The 19,799-nt window shown below is 43.0% G+C and overlaps 1 protein-coding gene across 1 annotated transcript in view; it reads left to right on the forward strand.

Moving 5' to 3' along the window:
* The first annotated feature begins 7,767 nt into the window (after nt 1–7,767).
* The window catches only part of SBNO1 (strawberry notch homolog 1), a 58,186-nt gene continuing 46,154 nt past the window's right edge, over nt 7,768–19,799 (forward strand). Inside the window, exons 1-4 of the mRNA XM_082667917.1 lie at nt 7,768–7,898; nt 16,030–16,161; nt 16,685–16,789; nt 18,438–18,750. Of these exons, the coding sequence (XP_082524043.1) occupies nt 16,030–16,161; nt 16,685–16,789; nt 18,438–18,750 (550 nt within the window). The 5' untranslated portion in view covers nt 7,768–7,898. The remainder of the gene's footprint in view (nt 7,899–16,029; nt 16,162–16,684; nt 16,790–18,437; nt 18,751–19,799) is intronic.

A 19,799-nucleotide genomic window follows, 5' to 3' on the forward strand; every position in this document is an offset into this window, starting at 1 on the left:
TGGGCTCTGTAGTTTGCGGCACACGGGCTCTCTCACTGAGGCGCGCAAGCTCAGAAGTTGTGGAGCGCGGGCTTAGTGGCCCCACGGCATGGGGGATCTTAGTTCCCTGACCAGGGATCGAACCTGTGCCCCCTGCATTGTAAGGCGGATTCTTTACCACTGGACCACCAGGGAAGTCCCAGCATCAGTTCTTAAAAGGTTCTACCGAATGGGACATGTATTCCACAGCTGGTGACCACTGTGATCTACTAATTCCTTCCATTCATCTGTGAGTATAAATAATATACATACCTTTTCCTATTATATGTATGTGTGTGGATATATATAAATATGTATGTATGTATGGATAGATAGATATACACAGGTACATAAATATATAAACTTCCCCCATATGTATATATACACGTATGTGTTAATATGTGCAACATGCATATATACAATATATGTACTATACTTGGAATGCAAGCAAGTGAGAGTAAAACAATACTCGTTCTACCTCATAGGTTTATTGTTAGAATTAAATGAGAGAGGGGAATTCCCTGGCAGTTCAGTGGCAGTTCAGGACTTCGCCTTCCAGTGTGTGTGGGGATGCAGGTTTGATTCCTGGTTGGGGAGCTAGGATCCCACATGCCTCGGAGCCAAAAAAACAAAACATAAAACAGAAGCAATATTGTAACAAATTCAATAAAGACTTTAAAAATGGTTTACATTTAAAAAAAATCTTAAAAACAAAACAAAACAAAACAAATTTAGGGACTTCCCTGGCCGCCAAGTGGTTAAGTCTGCGCTTCCACTGCAGGGGAACATGGGTTCAATCCCTGGCCAGGGAACTAAAGATCCTGCTTGCCACATTGCGTGGCCAAGAATATATAAATAAGATAAAATAGAGAAGTTAAAAAAAACTTTAAAAATTAGTTTAAATATATACATGAACCTTTCAAAATTGCATTTTAATTATTGTATTGGTCAAGATTTTTTCCTTTTAATTTTTAAAAAATTATTTATTTCATTTATTTATTTTTTAAATAAATAAATTTCTTTATTTATTTGGCTTTGTTGGGTCTTCGTTGCTGTGCGCGGGCTTTCTCTAGTTGCGGCGAGCGAGGGCTACTCTTCGTTGCGGTGCGCGGGCTTCTCCTTGTGGTGGCTTCTCTTGTTGCAGAGCACGGACTCCAGGCACGCAGGCTCAGTAGTTGTGGCGCACGGGCTTAGTTGCTCCGCGGCATGTGGGATCTTCCCAGACCAGGGCTCTAACCCGTGCCCCCCGCAATGACAGGTAGATTCTTAACCACTGCGCCACCAGGGACGCCCGGTCAAGATTGTTTTGGATTGCAAATGAGAGAAACAAAGCTCAGCCTAGTTTAAGAAAATAAGGGAGGAGTTCCCTGGCAGTCCAGTTGTTAAGACTCCACACTTCTACTGTAGGGGACACGGGTTCGATCCCTGGTCGGGGAACTGAGATCCCAGTGCAGCCAAAAAAAAAAAAGTGAGTTTATTGTCTCTCATAACAGAAAAGTTCTGGGTATGAGTAGCTTCAGGCATCGAAGGATGATCCAGGGACTCAAAGGATGTCATCAGAAGGTCAACAGGGTTTAGTCTCTCCCTCTTTCTCCCCATCCTGCCCTTTGCACCACTGATTTCTAGGTTGGCTTCACAGACTGGTCTCCAGCTCCACATCATGGCCTTTGCCCCTACTTCTCAATGTTATTTTGGCAAGGCAGTGTCTTTTTCCTATTATTTTCAGTACAAAGTTCTAGAATTGAAACTCACTGGCTGGCACTAAACCAATCAAAGCGGCCTTGACAGTGGATCCAGTATTCCAATTGGCCAGACCCAGATTACATGCTCTACCCTGGAGTGATGTATGTGGGAGAATGTTAGCCCTTTCCATACCACATGGACTTTGAGAGGGCATGATAAATTTAAGGTGCGGTTATCTGAAAAAAGAGAGGTGGATTCTAGGGACTTCCCTGGCAGTCCAGTGGTTAAACCTGGGGCAAGAAATACACAAGATGGGACTTCCCTGGTGGTCCAGTGGTTAAGAATCTGCCTTCCAATGCAGGGGGTGCGGGTTTGATCCCTGGTTGGGGATCCCACTTGTGTGGTGCAGCCAAAAAAAAAAAAGAGAGAGAGAGATGGATTCTGGGCAGTCAAAACAACTGCTGTTACAGAGCACAGAGGATTTTTAGGGCAGTGAAAATACTCTGAATGATACTGTAATGACAGAACATGTAATTATACATGTGTCCAAACTCATACAATGTACACCACCAAGAGGAAGTAAACCATGGACTCTGGGTGATAATGATGTGTCCATGTAGGTTCATCAATTGTAACAAATGTATCATCTGGCGGGGGCTGTGTATAGTGGGGGAGGCTATGCAAATGTGGGGTCAGGGGGTAGATGGGAAATCTCTGTTCCTTCTCCTCAGTTTGGCTGGGAATCTAGAACTTCTCTAAAAAATAAAGTCTTCAACAATAACGATACCGCTACCTGCAATTATGTCTACCACCTTCTAAAATCCAGTACACGCTTCAGCCCACATTCTGGTGCTCTCTGCTGCATTAGATATTGCTTGATCACTCATTCCTTAAAACTCTACTGCCTTGGTTCTGCTTTGACCTCTCTGATTGATCTTTCTAAGTCTCATTGCATATTCACTTTTTAGATACAGGACCTCAGGTTTCTGCCCTTGGCCCCCTGCTCTTCTCTCTGAGTACAGTTTTATCCTCTCTCATGTTTTAATCCCCATCTGGATCCTCAAGCTGTAGACTCAACTGCTTGCTAGACATCTCCACTTGGATTCCCACAGGCCTCTCAAAATTCCTTATGATAGACTTACTTTGATAGCCTCCAGTGAACAGCATCTCCCGCTATTCATACGCTTGTGTGACTTTCCTTGAGTCCTATTTTACCTTGTTAACCAACAGAATATGGTGGAAACATCACTGTGTCACTTGAAAGCCTAAAATTTAAGAAAGGCTAGAAGCTTCTGCTTTCGTGTTCTTGGGAGTCCTGAGCCACAGTACAAGAACCATAGAGAGGCTGCTGGAGAGACCACTTTGAGAGAGAGAGAGATACAGCTGTCCCAGCATCCCAGCTGAGCCCAGCCCACAGCTGATCCACCAGCTGATTACAACCACACAAGTGACTGTCAGCAAAACCAGAAGAACTGTCCAGCTGAGCCCAGCCCAACTTGCAGAATCATGAGAATAACATTGCAGTAGTTAAGTCATTACCTTTGGGGGTCATTTTTTCCCTAACAATAGGTAAGCAAAGCATTCCTCATACCTAAAGCCAAACTCATTGTCTTCCTCTTTAGACCTGTTTGTCTTCCTGAGGTCAGCGTTTCAGCAAATGGCACTTGGCCTTCTTCTATTGCTCAACAATTTTGCTCCAGTTCAGGTTCTGTTCTTCTCTCCTCTCAACCTGTCTGGTCTTTGTACCTGCAGCCCAGTTTTTAGATCCAACAGCTGCACTGCTTCCAGAGTGATTCTTCTAGAATGCATACCTAACCATAGCAGTTCTCTGCATAACAGACTTCTGAGTTCTTTGTAGCTTACAGAATAAAGTCCAAACTCAGTTATAAAAGGCTCTTTCAGAATGATCTTTATCTACTTTTTGCAATCCTACTAGTAACTCCTTTTTACTTGCTATATCAAGGTACAGAAGGCAGACACTACACCAGTTATTTAATGAAGAAAATTTAAGATAAGAAATTGTTGGGCATTCCCTGGCCGTCCAGTTGTAAGTACTCCGTGCTTTCACTGCCGAGGGCCCGGTTTCAATCCTGGTCGGGGAACTAGGATCCCACAAGCCGCGCAGTGTGGCAAAAAAAAAAAAAAAAAAAAAAAATTGTTAACTAGGTATAAACTGGTGAACTAGGTAACTGAAAGGGTAAAGAGAGAACTTGAAGGCATCACAGGCGTTGCAACTGTGGAAAGCAATTCTCACCACTCAGGCTAAAGGGAAAAAGGGAAGGGGTTGGTGTAATTTAAACTTATAAATGGGACTTCCCTGGTGGTCCAGTGGTTAAGACTCCATGCTCCCAGTGCAGGTGGCAGGGTTTGATCCCTGGTCAGGGAACTAGATCCCGCATGCTGCAACTAAGACCCGAGACAGCTAAGTAAATATTTCGAAAAAAAAAAAACTTAGAAATGTAGAAGAGGGGCCCCGTGTTGCTGAAACCGAAACTCCAAGGAGGGGGTTCTGCTCAACTGGTGTTAGTGTCTCTGAGCTTGGAAGGTGACCCTGTGGTTGCTCTCACTGGTCCTCGTGTCTGAGAGGAGAGTTTGGTGTGATGAGGCCAGCTTTGTAAGTGTGGGAAAAACTGCAAACTGGATATAGCTGCTGCGGTATCACTTTGGAGGGAAATGCACGTGCCAGGGTGAAGAGGTGTTGCTGGGATGACATTCACAGGAAACTTTTTCCTGCTCCAGCCTAGCGGCACTGAAACAGCTGGCAAAGCAGAAATGTAGTTCTGCAGTGCATCACAAAGCAGAGCATAGACGCTTGGGTTTGGAGCTGAGAAACATTATGTTAACAACTGGTGCACTTGCTTTGTGTTTTGTTTTGTTTTGTTTTGTTTTCTGGCTCCATCGTGCAGGATCTCAGTTCCCTGACCAGGGATCCAACCCATGCCCCCTGCAGTGGAACTGCGGAGTCTTAACCACTGGGCCACCAGGGAAGTCCCTGGTGCACTTGCTTCGTTACTGTCCCTTCTCTTTGCTTTGCTCCTGTTTCAGGACATTTGCATGTGCTGTTTCCTCTTTCTCAAGTGCAGTTCTCTCTTCACTTTGCCTAGTTAACACCTACTTTTCCAATCTTATCTGGGTTATCGCTCCCTCAAAGAAGCCTTCTTTGACTTCCCTGATGAGGTCAAATTACTCTATAATAGGCTCTGTTAGCTTTTATGTAGCCTTGTCACAGCTACAAGTTTACATTTTGTGTAATTTTGGGATTAATGCCCACTAGATTGTAAGGGCATTTATCTCAAGGGCAGGCACCATCCCTCACATCCCACCTGATTTGTTTTTCTTAAACTTGTGTCCCTAACACAATACCTCTAACATGGTATCTGGCTCAAATATGTTGAATGAAATGAGAAGTGTAGTGTAAATATAAATAGCCCCCCCCTGACTTGGGGGGGAGTCCATACCATGCTTGAATAGGGATTTTTCTGAATTATCTGCTTCCAGTAGTATCTCTGCTCTGGACGCAGCTCGTAAGTCTTCCTCCTGCCTCTGACCCTCAGTCTCTCAGTTCCCATCCCCTGATAACAACTGCTACTTGGGTTGTCATTCTGAGATGCTCCACGCGAACGTGCAAGCAAAATATATATTCTCGTAGACAGAAGTGCTTCATTCTATTTTTTTTTAATTTTATTTACTTATTTTGGCTGGGTTGGGTCTTTGTTGCTGTGCGCACCCTTTCTCTAGTTGTGGCGACCGGGGGCTATTCTTTGTTGCGGTGTGCGGGCTTCTCCTTGTGGTGGCTTCTCTTGTTGTGGAGCACAGGCTATAGGCACGTGGGCTTCAGTGGTTGTGGCACGCGGGCTTCAGTAGTTGTGTCATGCGGGCTCTAGAGCGCAAGCTCAGTAGTTGTGGCACACGGGCTTAGTTGCTCCACGGCATGTGGGATCTTCCTGGACCAGGGATCAAACCCATGTCCCCTGAATTGGCAGGATTCTTACCCACTGCGCCACTGGGGAAGTCCCAGAAGTGCTTCATCCTTTTGAACAACTGTTTCACTGTAGGAAAGTACCATAGTTTAGTTAATTAGTCTTTTCTTCAAAGACATTAAAGTTGTTTCCCATCTTTTCCTTCTACAAATGCTGCTGCAGTGAATGACCTTGTGCATAACATTCGTGTGCATATGTGCAGTTGTATTATAAATATCCCCTGAAACACCTTTTACTTTGGTTCAAGGTAAAGAGATTATGCAGAGATGGCAGCAAGGATCTGGCTTAGATGCTCAGAAAGTACCTCAAAGGTGGGAGTTCCTAGGTTAGACCTCTGTCTTCAGAATCTAGGACTCATCTAGTCCCGGTGTACAACTAGAGTTTGGGGGCCACTTGGAAACTGAATTGCTCCAACCAAGCTCCAAAGACACTGATGCATTAACTATCAATACAATGTCTTAGTTTTTTTGCTGTATTCTTTCTCTTTTTATAATGTGACAATTGCTTGTTTGCTGTCATCTACACTAGACCATAAACTAGGCTAGGGGAAAGTAGTGAACAAGACAGATGAAGGCCTTGGTCTCCCATGGTTCTTTTTTTTGGCCACGCCAAGCAGCATGCGGGGTCTTAGTTCCCCAACCAGGAATTGAACCTGTGCCCCTGCAGTGGAAGCGCAGAGTCTTAACCACTGGATCTCCAGCGAAGTCCCCAAGGCCTTGTTCTTATGGAACTATTTTTATTTTTTTTACCTTTGTAGGTTTGTGTGTGTATGGATTAAACGAAATAATGGAGGTACAGTGATTAGCAAATTTGCGATTTAAAATGTTTGTTTACATGTATACATATATAATACATATTCATGTATATAAACAGAATATTGGAAGAGTCATAATTATTCTTGCCATGACTACATTTTTTTCCTCTCCCCCAGCCCCACACTGTCTCTTGAAGAGCTCACACCTTAACCTCCAAGTTAACCAAACCAGTAGGTTTGCTTTGAGCTCAAGGCGAGTGCGAAGCGCGGCCGGTAGGGGGCAAGAATCACCCAGGCGTGCCCATTACCTAAGCAAGGGATTCAAAGAGCATTCTCAGAATGACTTTACAAAAGGGTTACCAAGAAGTTAATTTGTTTATTCTGTGTCAGGTCACTTAGTAGTAGTAGCAATAATAATGATCATAATGGAGAATATGAAAATAAGGAAGTGAGAGGTAGTAGCGACAGATCTGCAGCAATCATTAATTGAGAGCAATAGTTTGTTCAGGTTACCGGGTGTGTGTGAATAAAAAAGAAGTGGGGCTGATTACGCTCTCACTCCTTAGGATCTGTACATGGCAGTGGACCAGCCGAGGGGCTCCGAGTTACTTGCGGTTTCACATTGAATAAAGTGCTTTGAGCAAGCCTAACAAGCAATGAGTAGGCGAATATTTTTTTCTAGAATTAACTAAGGTAACGAGCTTTTCAAAGTGACAGAGACGCCACTAGGTAACTTCCCGGCCCAGAGCCACACATCGAAAAGGTTTTGAAAACAGCTTCGGGCCCCTCCTAGCCTGACTTTGAAAGCAGGTGTGGGACGCATGCGCCCGGCCCACCGGTTGACCTCCTGGTGGCAACCCAGATCACGGACCTTCTTCCCGACAGCCCGCGAGGGAGAAAGGGAGGGGGAACGGAACTCTCGCGAGATCTTTCGAGCGCCGACGGAAGCAGTAGACACGTGACTCTCCTAGGCGGCCTTCGTCTTCCCCCCTCCCCCTTCCTCGGAAACCCGGCCCCCTCACCCCTCGCCCACCCCGGAGCCGCGGTAATGGACGGTTTGGGTTCCGGAATTCCCTTGGATCCAACCACTGATACCGGGTCGGCAGGAGCGACGGAGTCCGTGCTTAGCGGCGAAGGCAGGGGCGGTCAAGATGGGGGGGGAAATCATCCTCCTTCACCTAGGAGGGAGGCGGGGCGGAGAGGGGCGCTGGGGAGTGGGGTGGGGGAGGGAGGAAGTCACGTGGGGCGTGCGCGCGGCGCCTCATCCGTTGCCCCACCCCCTCCCGGCGGGGCGGGGCGGGGGGGCTGAGGGGGAGGGGCGTCAAGATGGCGGCGGGGAGGTAGGCAGAGCCGGACGCCGCTGCTGCCGCCGCCACCGCCGCCGCCTCCGCTCCAGTCGCCTCTGGTTCTTCAAGCTCTCGCCACCCGGAGAAGCTCTTCCGGCGTCGGATCCCGCGGGGAAAGTAAGTCCTCTCCTTAGCCCTTTTCTATCTCTACACTCCCCCTCCCGGACAGCCTCCCACTCCCACCCTCCTCAGGGGGCCGTGCGGGGCCGGGCTGGGGGGGGGCCGCCACCTCACCCCGGCTTGGGGCCTCCCTCGCCCCTCGCAGCCCCTTCAGCTGCACGCCCTGGGGGCCCTCGGGGGCACGGTCCCGGCGGTGGCCCCGCCGCGCTCGCTTCCTCCGCCCGTCAGCGCCGGGCCCTGCGGTCGCCGCGCGTGGGGTCTCGGGCCCCGGGGGCCCCGCTGTCCCGGGCCGGAGGCACCCCGTTTGGGCGAGGAGGCAGCGTCTGCGGACGCCGGTTCCGGCTCCGACTGGGCCGTACCCCCCCTTGCTTCCGCGGCTCGACCCGGGGGCTGCGAGGTCCCGGCCTCTCAGGAAAGTGAGCTCCGTAATCCTTCAGAAGTCCTCCTGCCGGACGATTGTTCCGGTTCAGGGCGAGTGCGGGAGGCGACAGGGTCGCCCAAGATCTGAACCCCCGCACCTGCAGTTTGCTGATTACCTCGCTGTCGGGGCGATGGGGACGGTACGTGGGGCACGTGGGGCCACCTTCACGCCTCACCCGGTGATTAGGTTAATTTTGCCTCGAGCTCGCTCGCTCGCTCGCCTCCTGGACCCTAAGTAAGCATCTGTGTGGAGGGGAAAGGCGGTTGGGAATTGGCTTACTTTGAGAGTGTTTGGCGTAACGAGCATCTAAAGTTCCCCAAACCAGTGTATGCTGGTGGTTTCCCAGAAGTGGTTTGGAGTCGGTTTAACCGCTGAGGAGGTTTGGATGTGCCTGAACCCTTGTGATTGTTTCTTTCCTGACCCTGGCATCCAGCTCCTCCCCTTTCCACCCCGGCTTTGTGTTTCTGTTTGGTTAATGTTTGCGGACCACTAACTTGATCCTCGCACAGAGAAGCTCTTTTTATGTGCGTGCTCCGTTTACTGTGGGAGGCTTTTGTTTTGGGGAGTCGCTGGTTGAGAAACGTGGGAAAAGAACGGGCGAGAAAATGAGAGTCAAATAAAGCAACGTTTTTAGCCATTGAATTGCCCAGCCAGTTGTAACCGCACCCGGAAGTTTGTACTAAACACGTGTTGATGAGAAGAAGGTTAAAAACTGGGTCCCCTTTGACCTTTAAAAGTTGATTATTAGCAGTTTATGTTGAGTTAAATGTGTCATATTCTCTAGGCAGCCAGAATTAGAGACGGAATAGGGTTTCTAAAGTGTCGGCAGGAGGGTCCAGAAAGCTGTCAAACCCCTAGTTGCTCTAGCGCGGTTCCTCAGAACAGTTGGAAACAGTTAAACCAGATAACAGTGCGGAGGGATTCCATTTTTTCCCAGTTATTTACCGCAATCAGAACTGCTTTTCATAAGCAGTGGGGAAAGCCTTCATCACTGCACAAAAGATAGTTTGTACAGAATTTCTAGGATAAAATGTAGAATTTGCTGCTGCTGCCTTGAGTGGGACATTAGTTTTGCAAGCAAGGGAACATTTTATTTTCATGTTTAAAGAAGTTGTTTCCAAAGTTTACCTTACCAGAGAAGACATCTTTACTCTTTTCCTCTGGATTCTGCTTTTTATCTCCCAATATAACTTTATTCCCAGATCTAATTTTGTTCCATACAATCCTCCAGAATTTTAAATAAATTTTATTTTAGTTGCTGGGTAAATGTTAAAAAGGGAGGCTTAGTGAGTGGCTTACAGATCGTAAATTCATCATCCATTCATCCATCCATTCATCCATCCATCCATTGAATGCTCTTATGTGTCAGTTTTACATGTTTTAAGGGTTTTGCTTAGATTACTATTTAAAAATGTGCAGTATGGAGATTCTTTTCATGTTTTTTTAAAGTCTTTTTTCGCCTCAAAGACTTTAGGTACAGATAACATATTGGCATTTCTTAGTCTCTGAATTGAGCTTTGATTTGAGACTTGCCGCCTTGCCTGTGAAGGAAGACAGCACACAGGTCTGAGGTCTGCTCTTAGCAAGATACCTGACTTTTCGTGAGGCTCTGTGGGTTTGTGCTTTGCCTGCCAAAAATTGGTGTAAAGATACTTTCCGAGAGGAATTGTTTTCCATTAAATAGACAATTAATAACCAAGATGATGTAATCCTTAAGTTTTTGCAGTTGTCTTTTTTAATGCTAATTGACAGATCCACTTTGATGTGGTTGAGCTTTACTAAGTAAGGACAACCTTGTGATACCACTGAAATTTTCTGTAGATGGAAAGGATAGGCTCTTGAAGAGCAGGAACTCTCTTTTATGAAAAAAAACATGGTATAAAATCCGTCAAATTAACTTGCTTATTTACCTCTTGGGAGACAGTATATAGCACAGAGCAGTGATTTTCAAACCTTTTTTACTGCATTCCGCAGTAAGAAATGTGTTTTACGTTGTGACCTAGTACATAATGCACGCATAGAACTCAGTTTTGTGAAATGTTTACACTCTCTGCGTGTGCTGCATTAATTCTGTCTGTATTTAAAATATTTGAATATTCTATATTTGAAATATTTAAAAATACTGGTCATGACATACTTAAATTATTTGACAGCATTGTTGTGACCAGCAGTTTGAAAAATACTGGTATGGCGTTAATAGCACAGAATCTTGGGATGGGCGGGCAGGGTGCAGGGCGCAGGTATCAGCCCTCCTAGGTTTGTAATTCTGCTACAAGCTTGCTTTGTTGTTACCTTGTTACAGTTCATCTCTCTAAGCCTGTTTCTCATCTCTGACAAGGGAATAACGGATAGTTTTTACTCATGGATTATTTTGAGAGTTAAAGAATTCCAACCGTATAGTGAATGTCGAGAAGACTAGCCATCTGATTTTGATGGTGTGATGGAGAAAGTAGTGCCCCCCACCCAAATCTTTCTTGGGTTTCTTTTTCAAAGCATTTTTGAAACTTGTATATAATCTGCACATTCCTTTGTGATTCCATTCTTCCTATAGGTTTTGCAATGAGAGTGAGGGGAGGGGCCCTTTACTGAGCAATCGCTGCTTGGGGAAGTAGGTGTTAAAAAATACAGATTATATCCTTTTAGGTAAAGAAAATCCTTTTTAGCAAACTTCTTCATACCTACCTTCCCTTCCTCCTGATACTCTTAAGGAACCAGCACTCAGTAGACACTTAATGAATACTTGTTGATGGACTTAACCAGCTAAATTCTAAGTGGATCATTATCCTTCAAATTCTTAAGCTGAGTGCCAGTCATCGACATCCAGGCTACATAAAAACAGAGTTGGGTCAAAAATTAGACATGTTTAGCACTATTAAGTAAAGAGAAAAGTCCTTTTCAGGCAAAGATATTTCTTTCTTCCTTTTTTTAATAAATTTAAATTTATTTTATTTTTGGCTGCGTTGGGTCTTTGTTGCTGCGTGAGGGCTTTCTCTAGTTGTGGCTGGTGGAGGTTACTCTTGGTTTCGGTGCACGGGGTTCTCATTGCGGTAGCTTCTCTTGTTTCGGAGCTCTGGGGTGCGTGGGCTTCAGTAGTTGTGGCACGCAGGCTGAGTAGTTGTGGTGCGCAGGCTCAGTAGTTGTGGTGCACAGGCTTAGTTGCTCCACAGCATGTGGGGTCTTCCGGGACCAGGGCTCTAACCTGTGTCCCCTGCATTGGCAGGGGGATTCTTAACCACTGCACCACCAGGGATGTCCAGCAAAGATATTTCTAAAATGATATTATATGTGCACATTTAAATATGTCTACCAGTTTCCTCTAGATATGCTAATTGATTAGATATATTGGATGTATGACACTTGAGTAAAAAGGGTGCTAGTATTTTATAGAACTAATGTGGAAGTTAATTAGTGAATAAATTGCCAACAGGTAGTTTGTATTCTAGATATAAAGTGTTATATCAGCAATTTGAAGGAAAACATTTTTTGAACATTATAGTAATGTTTATCAATATAATGGTTAATAGTAGCTAATATTTATTCCACGTAGTGTAATATTTACTCAACACAGCAATCCTGTAAAGTAGGTTCTATTTTTATTCCCATTTGAAGATGAGGAAACTGAGTCACAAGTTATTACTTAACTGTGTTACACTACTTAGCAGATGGTGTAGTCAGTATTTGAAACCAGGTTTTCCCCTTGACTTCATAGTCTCCTCAGCCTCTGTAGTGTACTGCTGTTGCTGCTGCAGGTACATCTCTTGTATCTGCCCAGAGCTATAAAGATCTGCTTCGGTCTCAACAAGAGGAACCTTGTCCTTGTTGATAGGTTTCAGTGTTGGTGTTCTCAGTGGGAACTGTATCCTTTCATTCTTCTGATTGGCTGTTGTTTCTCAGGATTCTCTTCCTGCCAAGGATGTCTCTTAGTTTCTGTCTACTACTGTGTCATTAGTCCTTATTTATCATAGACGCTTTCATAGGAGTACTATTTTTGAATACGTGATATTTTCAAATGTATTTATGATAAAAATGGAACCTTTTTCTTGTCCATTGTTTGAGATAGAATCACTCTGTGTTTAGTAGTTAGCAGTTCTTTTTCACCTAACAGTGTTTGTGTTTACATTATACTTAGTGGGTTCAAAGTGAAAATGTTTTTTTCCCTCTCAGGAATAAATCTTACTTGTTTGTAAAATGTGGGGAAGGTTGCATAATATAACCTTTTAGGGGCTCTGTCAGCTTGAGCACTGAAATTCTGTGAGTCTGTAATATTGATAGTTTCAGAATAGGAATATGATTAAATATTAAGGATTTTCCTTAATGGAGTTAGAGAATGGCATAGATGTGTCCTCTCTATCCCCTCCCCACTTCTCATGCAAAAAAAGTGCAAGTAGGGAATTTGTGCCCAATTGGCTTGAGAGAAAGGATCCCTTGATTTTGTTTGTGTATAAGATGTATATAAAATTAAAATCTCTTTCATTAATAGCTCGTAAAAGACAATGTCTCTTACAGGCATTGTCAGTACTAGGTCACTGCTCAGATCAGAGGGTCTCAAATTGTGATTCCTGTGCATTTTGAGTAGGTCACTGATAATGTTACTTATAACTGTTGCCATCATTTCTTATGGACTCCAACAGGTTTACTCCCCAAATAACTCTCTTCCATGATATTTTTGTACTTATAATGCTAATTGTTCAGAAAATATATTTCAGAAAGCTCTCCTGAATTCAGTAACACATGGATTAATGGATCCCTCGGCCTCCAAGCTTTCTGTGGTCTGTAGTTTAGGAATCATTGGTTTAAAAGAATGTGCTTTTGTTTCAAATGTAAATAATTATTTCCAATATTTACTTTAAAAAAGATGACATTTTGATAGTCTCAGGAATTATTAACCTAGGTCAAAATAAGCCATAGCAAGTGGGCTAAGACCCTGTATTCCCATAGGTCATTGGTCCTAATGAAGTATTTTATAGATTGAATTTTTTTTTTTTTTTTTTTTTTGCGGTACGTGGGCCTCTCACTGTTGTGGCCTCTCCCGTTGCGGAGCACAGGTTCCGGACGCACAGGCTCAGCGGCTGTGACTCACGGGCCCAGCTGCTCCGCGGCATGTGGGATCTTCCTGGACTGGGGCAGGAACCCCTGTCCCCTGCATCGGCAGGCGGACTCTCAACCACTGCACCACCAGGGAAGCCCTGAAAATATTCTAAAGCATTGGTTTGCTCTCTTGGTACATATTTGTACTATGTACTAGGATAGTAGTTTGTAAAGTGTGGTCAACTATGTATTAGAAAAATGGATCAACTTTTTTAAAAAATAAATTTATTTTATTTATTTCTTTTTGGCCGTGTTGGGTCTTCGTTGCTGTGTGCAGGCTTTTCTCTAGTTGTGGCGAGCGGGGGCTACTTTTCGTTGTGGCTACTTTTCGTTGTGGTGCGCGGGCTTCTCATTGCAGTGACTTCTCTTGTTGCGGAGCATGGGCTTTAGGCACGCGGGCTTCAGTAGTTGTGGAACGTGGGCTCAGTAGTTTTGGCTCGCAGACTCTAGAGTGCAGACTCAGTAGTTGTAGCGCACGGGCTTAGCTGCTCTGCGGCATGTGGGATATTCCTGGACCAGGGCTCGAACCCGTGTCCCCTGCATTGGCAGGTGGATTCTTAACCACTGTGCCACCAGGGAAGCCCCCAAATGGATCAATTTTATATTAAATCCATATTTTGACATTTCTCCTTGTCTCCTCTGTCATCCGGTTCTTTCATATTTCCATCTTGTTGTTTAATACTAATTCTCCCCTTTCCAGTTTTAATCTCAGACAGGCTTTTATTCCGAAGTTAAGTATTGAAACTTCACAGGTTACCAATATTGACTTCTTGATCTACTCATTGGAAAGAGAATGCATGGGCTTTGGGAATTTGAACAGTCTAGATCTGGGTGTGACCTTGGGCAGGTAATTTAAGCTTTTTGAGCCTCAGTTTCATTTCTAGAATTATAATACTTATCTTGCTCAGGGTTGTCATGGACTAGTGATGGACATGAAGAGCCTGACACTGTGCCAGGCTTGTAAAAGATACTTAGTCACTGTCAGTTCCCTTCCCTTCCTCCTATCTGCTCAAAATGCTTTCTTCCTTAGACTTCTTTTCTTTTCTCTAAAAATTTTGGGGAAATCTCCTTTGGGCTATCCTTCCTCTCATCCTTTAAACAGTAGGTCTGCCCTTCGTTTCATTTCTGGATATCTGGATGTCTGGATGACTGAAGCAGCAGTTCCTGTTAAACAAGAACCAGAGACGCTACCTACTCCAGCACTATCTTTGTAAATCACATCTTTGTAAATGATGTACAAGCGACGTAGACCTACCTAGTAGAGAATTTCTCTATGAAATGTCCTGCTTTGATCTAAAACAGTGGTTCTTGTATGTTGGGAAGTCGTGGTCATGGTATTCTTGGCTAACAACTTTTTTTTTGTAGGACATAATGAAACATTTAATTTCATTGCACAGTCTGAGAATAAATGGACTAGCTGAAAATTAGTTTATTTATGTAATGTGAAGTTAGTTCTTTGATAAAAACAAGTAGTCACATTTCTCATAATTATGTTTGTGTATATAAATTGGTTATTTCAGATAAATTAATGAGAAAAGTTAAAATTAAGAAAGCTCTGTTAAACTTTTTTTTCCCTACAAAATGGATAAAAATCCATCTTAGTGGTAGAATACTTTGATTTGGCTCCTATGAGTACAGTTGGAAAACCCCAGCTGAAAGTGTATTTGCCTGCTCGAATTAGGCATTTTCCCCCTAAACTCCATATATCTCACCTTTAGGTCTCCTGGGCTCAACCTTTTTCATTTTCTCTTGGCTTAACTCTAATTATCCATCAACTCATGCTTTTTTGTGTGTGTTTCATGTTCTCCCTTCCATTTTGAGCTTTTATTTAAACTTAGTCTTATGGATTCTCCTTAAATATCTTAGAATCCATTCCCCCTTCTTTCTCTTTACATCTCACTGTTATAGCACATCATCTTTTTCCTGATCTGCTGTAGCATTTTCCTAAGATGTCTCCCTGCCTTGGTCTTACTCTACCCATTCTCAGTTTGCTTCCATACTGCTGTGGAGTAATTTTTCTAAGTCACAAATCTGACTATGTCTTGCAGTTCTCTATCTGAAAACCCTTTAGTGACCCCTGATTCTCACAGGATTAAATGAGCTCTTTAGCATGGTGTTCAGAGCTGTGGGCGAAAACTTCTTCGTCTCTTGCCATCACCTTTGTGAACCTCGTATTTCTGTTCTGAGCTTCCGTACCCATGTTGAACTACTCTAGCCATCTTTCTTAGAGTGCCAGCATCATTCGTGCCCCCATAAGTTTGAATGCACTATCCAGAAGATCCTTGTCTACCTGGCAATTTCTTACCTGAGACTTGGCTCCATTGTCATCTTTGTAATCTCTCTCCCCAGGTGAATTCAGCATTTCCTTCTCTGTTCCCACAGCATTTTGTAACGTATACTCTTTCTGTGATTTGCATACTTTTCTGTCCTTTCCATCTTAATGTGAATTTCTTGGGATCAGAGACTATTGCTCTTTCATCCTTTTTTTGCCTCCTGTGTAGCAGGTTCTTCATAAATATTGAATGAACGGATCCGGTAGAAAATGTTGGTTTATGTTTAGAAGAGAGTTAATTGTCATTTTAAGTTTTTAATGTTAATATTTAATATTTTGTTCTAAAGATGGTGGAGCCAGGGCAAGATTTACTGCTTGCTGCTTTGAGCGAGAGTGGAATTAGTCCGAATGACCTCTTTGATATTGATGGTGGAGATGCGGGGCTTGCAACTCCAACACCTACCCCTCCCGTACAACAGGTAAGTGTTTTCCAAAGCCTCTGTAAGAAGTGAGTTTTTTCTTAATTTTACTTTCTATTATAGAAATAGGTATTGTTAAGCGTTAATTTTAAATATGCATGTGAATATTACTTTTATGTTGATTATTAGTCTTTATTCACAAAGTGGAAAATACTTGGCAGTGAAAATCAAGACATTTTCTGCTTTGATATATAACGTAAGAGATGAATTGCTTAGAGTTATTGTGGGAGGATCACTAATCTCAATATTTGTCTTTGTACTTTATAGGAATATTTTTCTGAGGTTTCACTATACACATTCTCTGAAAGCAAAAATAAGATTCTGGTGTTAGCGTAGTTTAGTGAAGATGTTATGCTTGCAAAGATTGTTACTTTATACCTGGTATCAGTGATTTTACATTCCATTTGAATGCAAAGCTTGAAAAATTTTTTTATTTTAATAAAATAAATACATCTCTTGTTCTTGAAACAGAATTCACTGCCGTCATTCTTTATTTCTTTCTCTGATGTTGTTTTCTCTCCAGTCAGTGCCACTTAGTGCATTAGAACTAGGTTTGGAGACTGAAGCAGCAGTTCCTGTTAAACAAGAACCAGAGACGCTACCTACTCCAGCACTATTAAATGTTAGGGTAAGAATTATTTAGATTTGGCATTACTATGAAAATAGTTTAGGGTTGTAGTAAGAAAATAACCTTTAATATGAAATAGTTTTATTTCACTAGTTCTGCTTTTTGCTGCTTCTTTCCCAGTATTCTATCTACTCTCACCTCCTACTTTATAAAATGTTTCTTTCACTCTTCTGGTAGTTATGTTGATCAAAAGATTAAGGGGAAAGAAACCCCCATTTTTTTAGGTTATTTATTGCAAGTGATAGAAAATTCATGAAGTAAAGGTGAACTACACGTTAACCCACTACACTTTTCATTTTTACTTGTTTATTTCAGCTTTTGTTCATTGGTATATATAATTTTTATGTGATTGTTATTGTGCTTTAAATGTAGAGTTCCACTGACCTTGTTTTAAACATAGCAGTTTTCGTTGTTGTTGTTACTGTAGGCTGGGCTGCACGGCTTGTGGGATCTCAGTTCCCCAACCGGGGATTGAACCTGGGCCATGGCAGTGAAAGCCCTGAATCCTAACCAGTAGGCCACAGGAAACTCCCTACGCATAGCAATTATTAATTTAAGCTCTAGTGGTATAAAAGTATTGGACTGGTTAAAATTTGATAACTTTTGATAAATTATTGTTGAGAGTTACATTTAAAATTAATAGTAATGTAGAAGATTCTTGTTAGAGAAGTCATTAACAAATAACTTGAAGGGGGAAAGAAGTAGAAATAGACTTAAATTTATAAAAATATCTGTTGGGGCTTCCCTGGTGGCACGGTGGTTGGGAGTCCACCTGCTGATGCAGGGGACGCGGATTCGTGCCCCGGTCCGGGAAGATCCCACGTGCCGCGGAGCGGCTGGGCCTGTGAGCCATGGCCGCTGAGCCTGCGCGTCCGGAGCCTGTGCTCCGCAACGGGAGAGGCCACAACAGTGAGAGGCCCGCGTACTGCAAAAAAAAAAAAAAAAAAAATCTGTTTTACTTTAGTTGGTTGAAGTCACAGACATTTGTTATCCTCAAATCTTGACTTTTTTTGTTCATTTTTGTCCAACTCCTAACTCCCACCCTCCAACTATAAAAATAAAATGCTATGTAGCTTTGCCTTAGGCTCAAAGGAAGCATCCGCATTATCACTGATATTTGTAATTTACCTGGGTGGATCATTCATGGGGGCATAGGAATTTAAAACTCTGCTTGGTGGTCTTATCTTATTAAGTTAAACGTTAGTATAGTCTGTATGATAGCAGACAAAGCATTGGACAGGAATCATAGAATGTTAGAAATGGAAAATGGTCCTCAGAGACCCCGGGCCTCCAGAGGTAAAGTGATTTGCCTAAGGTTATCTGATTAGTTGGGGGCAGTGCTGGGATTAGAAATTATGTTCCTAGTCCTTGTGTTATGTAGGGTGACTATACAACACAGCTTGCTTAGGATACTCTTATTTTATGCTTGCTGCCCCCAACACTACTATTATATCTTCTTTTTCTCAAATGGTGTATTTTAACTAGGTAGTTTATATCTAATGATATTTATTAGAACCAAAGTGCCAATGGTTGCGTAAGATTCTTAATAAGTCAGTTTTAGAGTTTTAAATGGCCTGTTGTATTTGTGGATATGGGTTGCATTAGAGAATAAAGAATTTTTCACAGGTTATATGGTTTTCTTTTCTAGCAGCAGCCTCCATCTACTACAACATTTGTGCTGAATCAAATAAATCAGCTTCCGACTTTGGGATCTACAATTGTAATGACTAAAACACCACCTGTAACCACGAATAGACAAACCATCACTTTAACAAAGTTCATTCAGACTACTGCAAACACACGTCCTTCAGTCTCAGCACCAGCAGCACGAAATGCCATGACCTCTGCACCTTCAAAAGACCAGGTTCAACTGAAGGACCTACTAAAAAATAATAGTCTGAACGAACTCATGAAACTGAAGCCACCGGCTAATATTGCTCAGCCAGTTGCAACAGCAGCTAGTAAGTCTTTTTGTTTTCAACAGTGTCAACTGCTTGCCTTCATTAAGATATGTCAGTGTGTTTTTAAGGTTTTGCTTAGGTTTTAAAAGAAGTAGTCATGACAGGAGATGATATCTGCATGACTCTGTGGACTTATAGTATTTATGCAATTCAAGGGAAGCAAAAATTTAGAAGCCTTAGCCTTAAGCTTTAAAATGAAGTGTGGAATTATCAAGTGGCTACATGAACACCATGAGATCTCAGTTTTATAAATTGTGAATAACTGGTTAACATTTTTCTCAGTCATTTAAATCAGTGCTTTTCAAACTTTATAACTCTGAGTCACTTGGGGATCTTTTTTTTTTTTAAATGAGTTTTTTTTTTAATTAATTTATTTTTTGGCTGCTTTGGGTCTTCATTGCTGTGTGTGGGCTTTCTCTAGTTGTGGCGAGCATGGGCTACTCTTTGTTGCAGTGTGCGGGCTTCTCATTGCGGTGGCTTCTCTTGTTGCGGAGCACGGGCTCTAGGCGCACGGGCTTCAGTAGTTGTGGCACGTGGGCTCAGTAGTTGTGGCTCGCGGGCTCTAGAGTGCAGGCTCAGTAGTTGTGGCGCACGGGCTTCTTTGCTCCGCGACATGTGGGATCTTCCCAGACCAGGGCTTGAACCCGTGTCCCCTGCATTGGCAGGCGGATTCTTAACCACTGTGCCACCAAGGAAGTCCCACTTGGGGATCTTTGTACAAAAACAGAGTCAGATTCAGTAGGTCTGGGATGGGGACCAAGATTCTGCATTTCTCATAAGCTTTTAGAGGTGCTGTTGCTGGTGGTCCTTGGACCATGCTTGAGGTGTAATGGGCTTTAAACTGATACTTCGCTACTTTAACTCTTACAGTTTTATGATTTTGCTTGTCATTAGCTTCATTGTATGTCGGTAGTCGTGTTTTTTAGTCAGTTTTCTTTTAAAATATATAAACTTTCATTGTAATGAAAATGAATAGTAATTCACTATATTTTCTTCGAAGAGTGAGCACTCAAAATACTTTTTTAATAATAGCTTTACTGAGATAATTT

This window comes from Grampus griseus (assembly GCF_964374135.1).
Source record: "Grampus griseus genome assembly, chromosome: 12".
Lineage (NCBI taxonomy): Eukaryota > Metazoa > Chordata > Mammalia > Artiodactyla > Delphinidae > Grampus > Grampus griseus.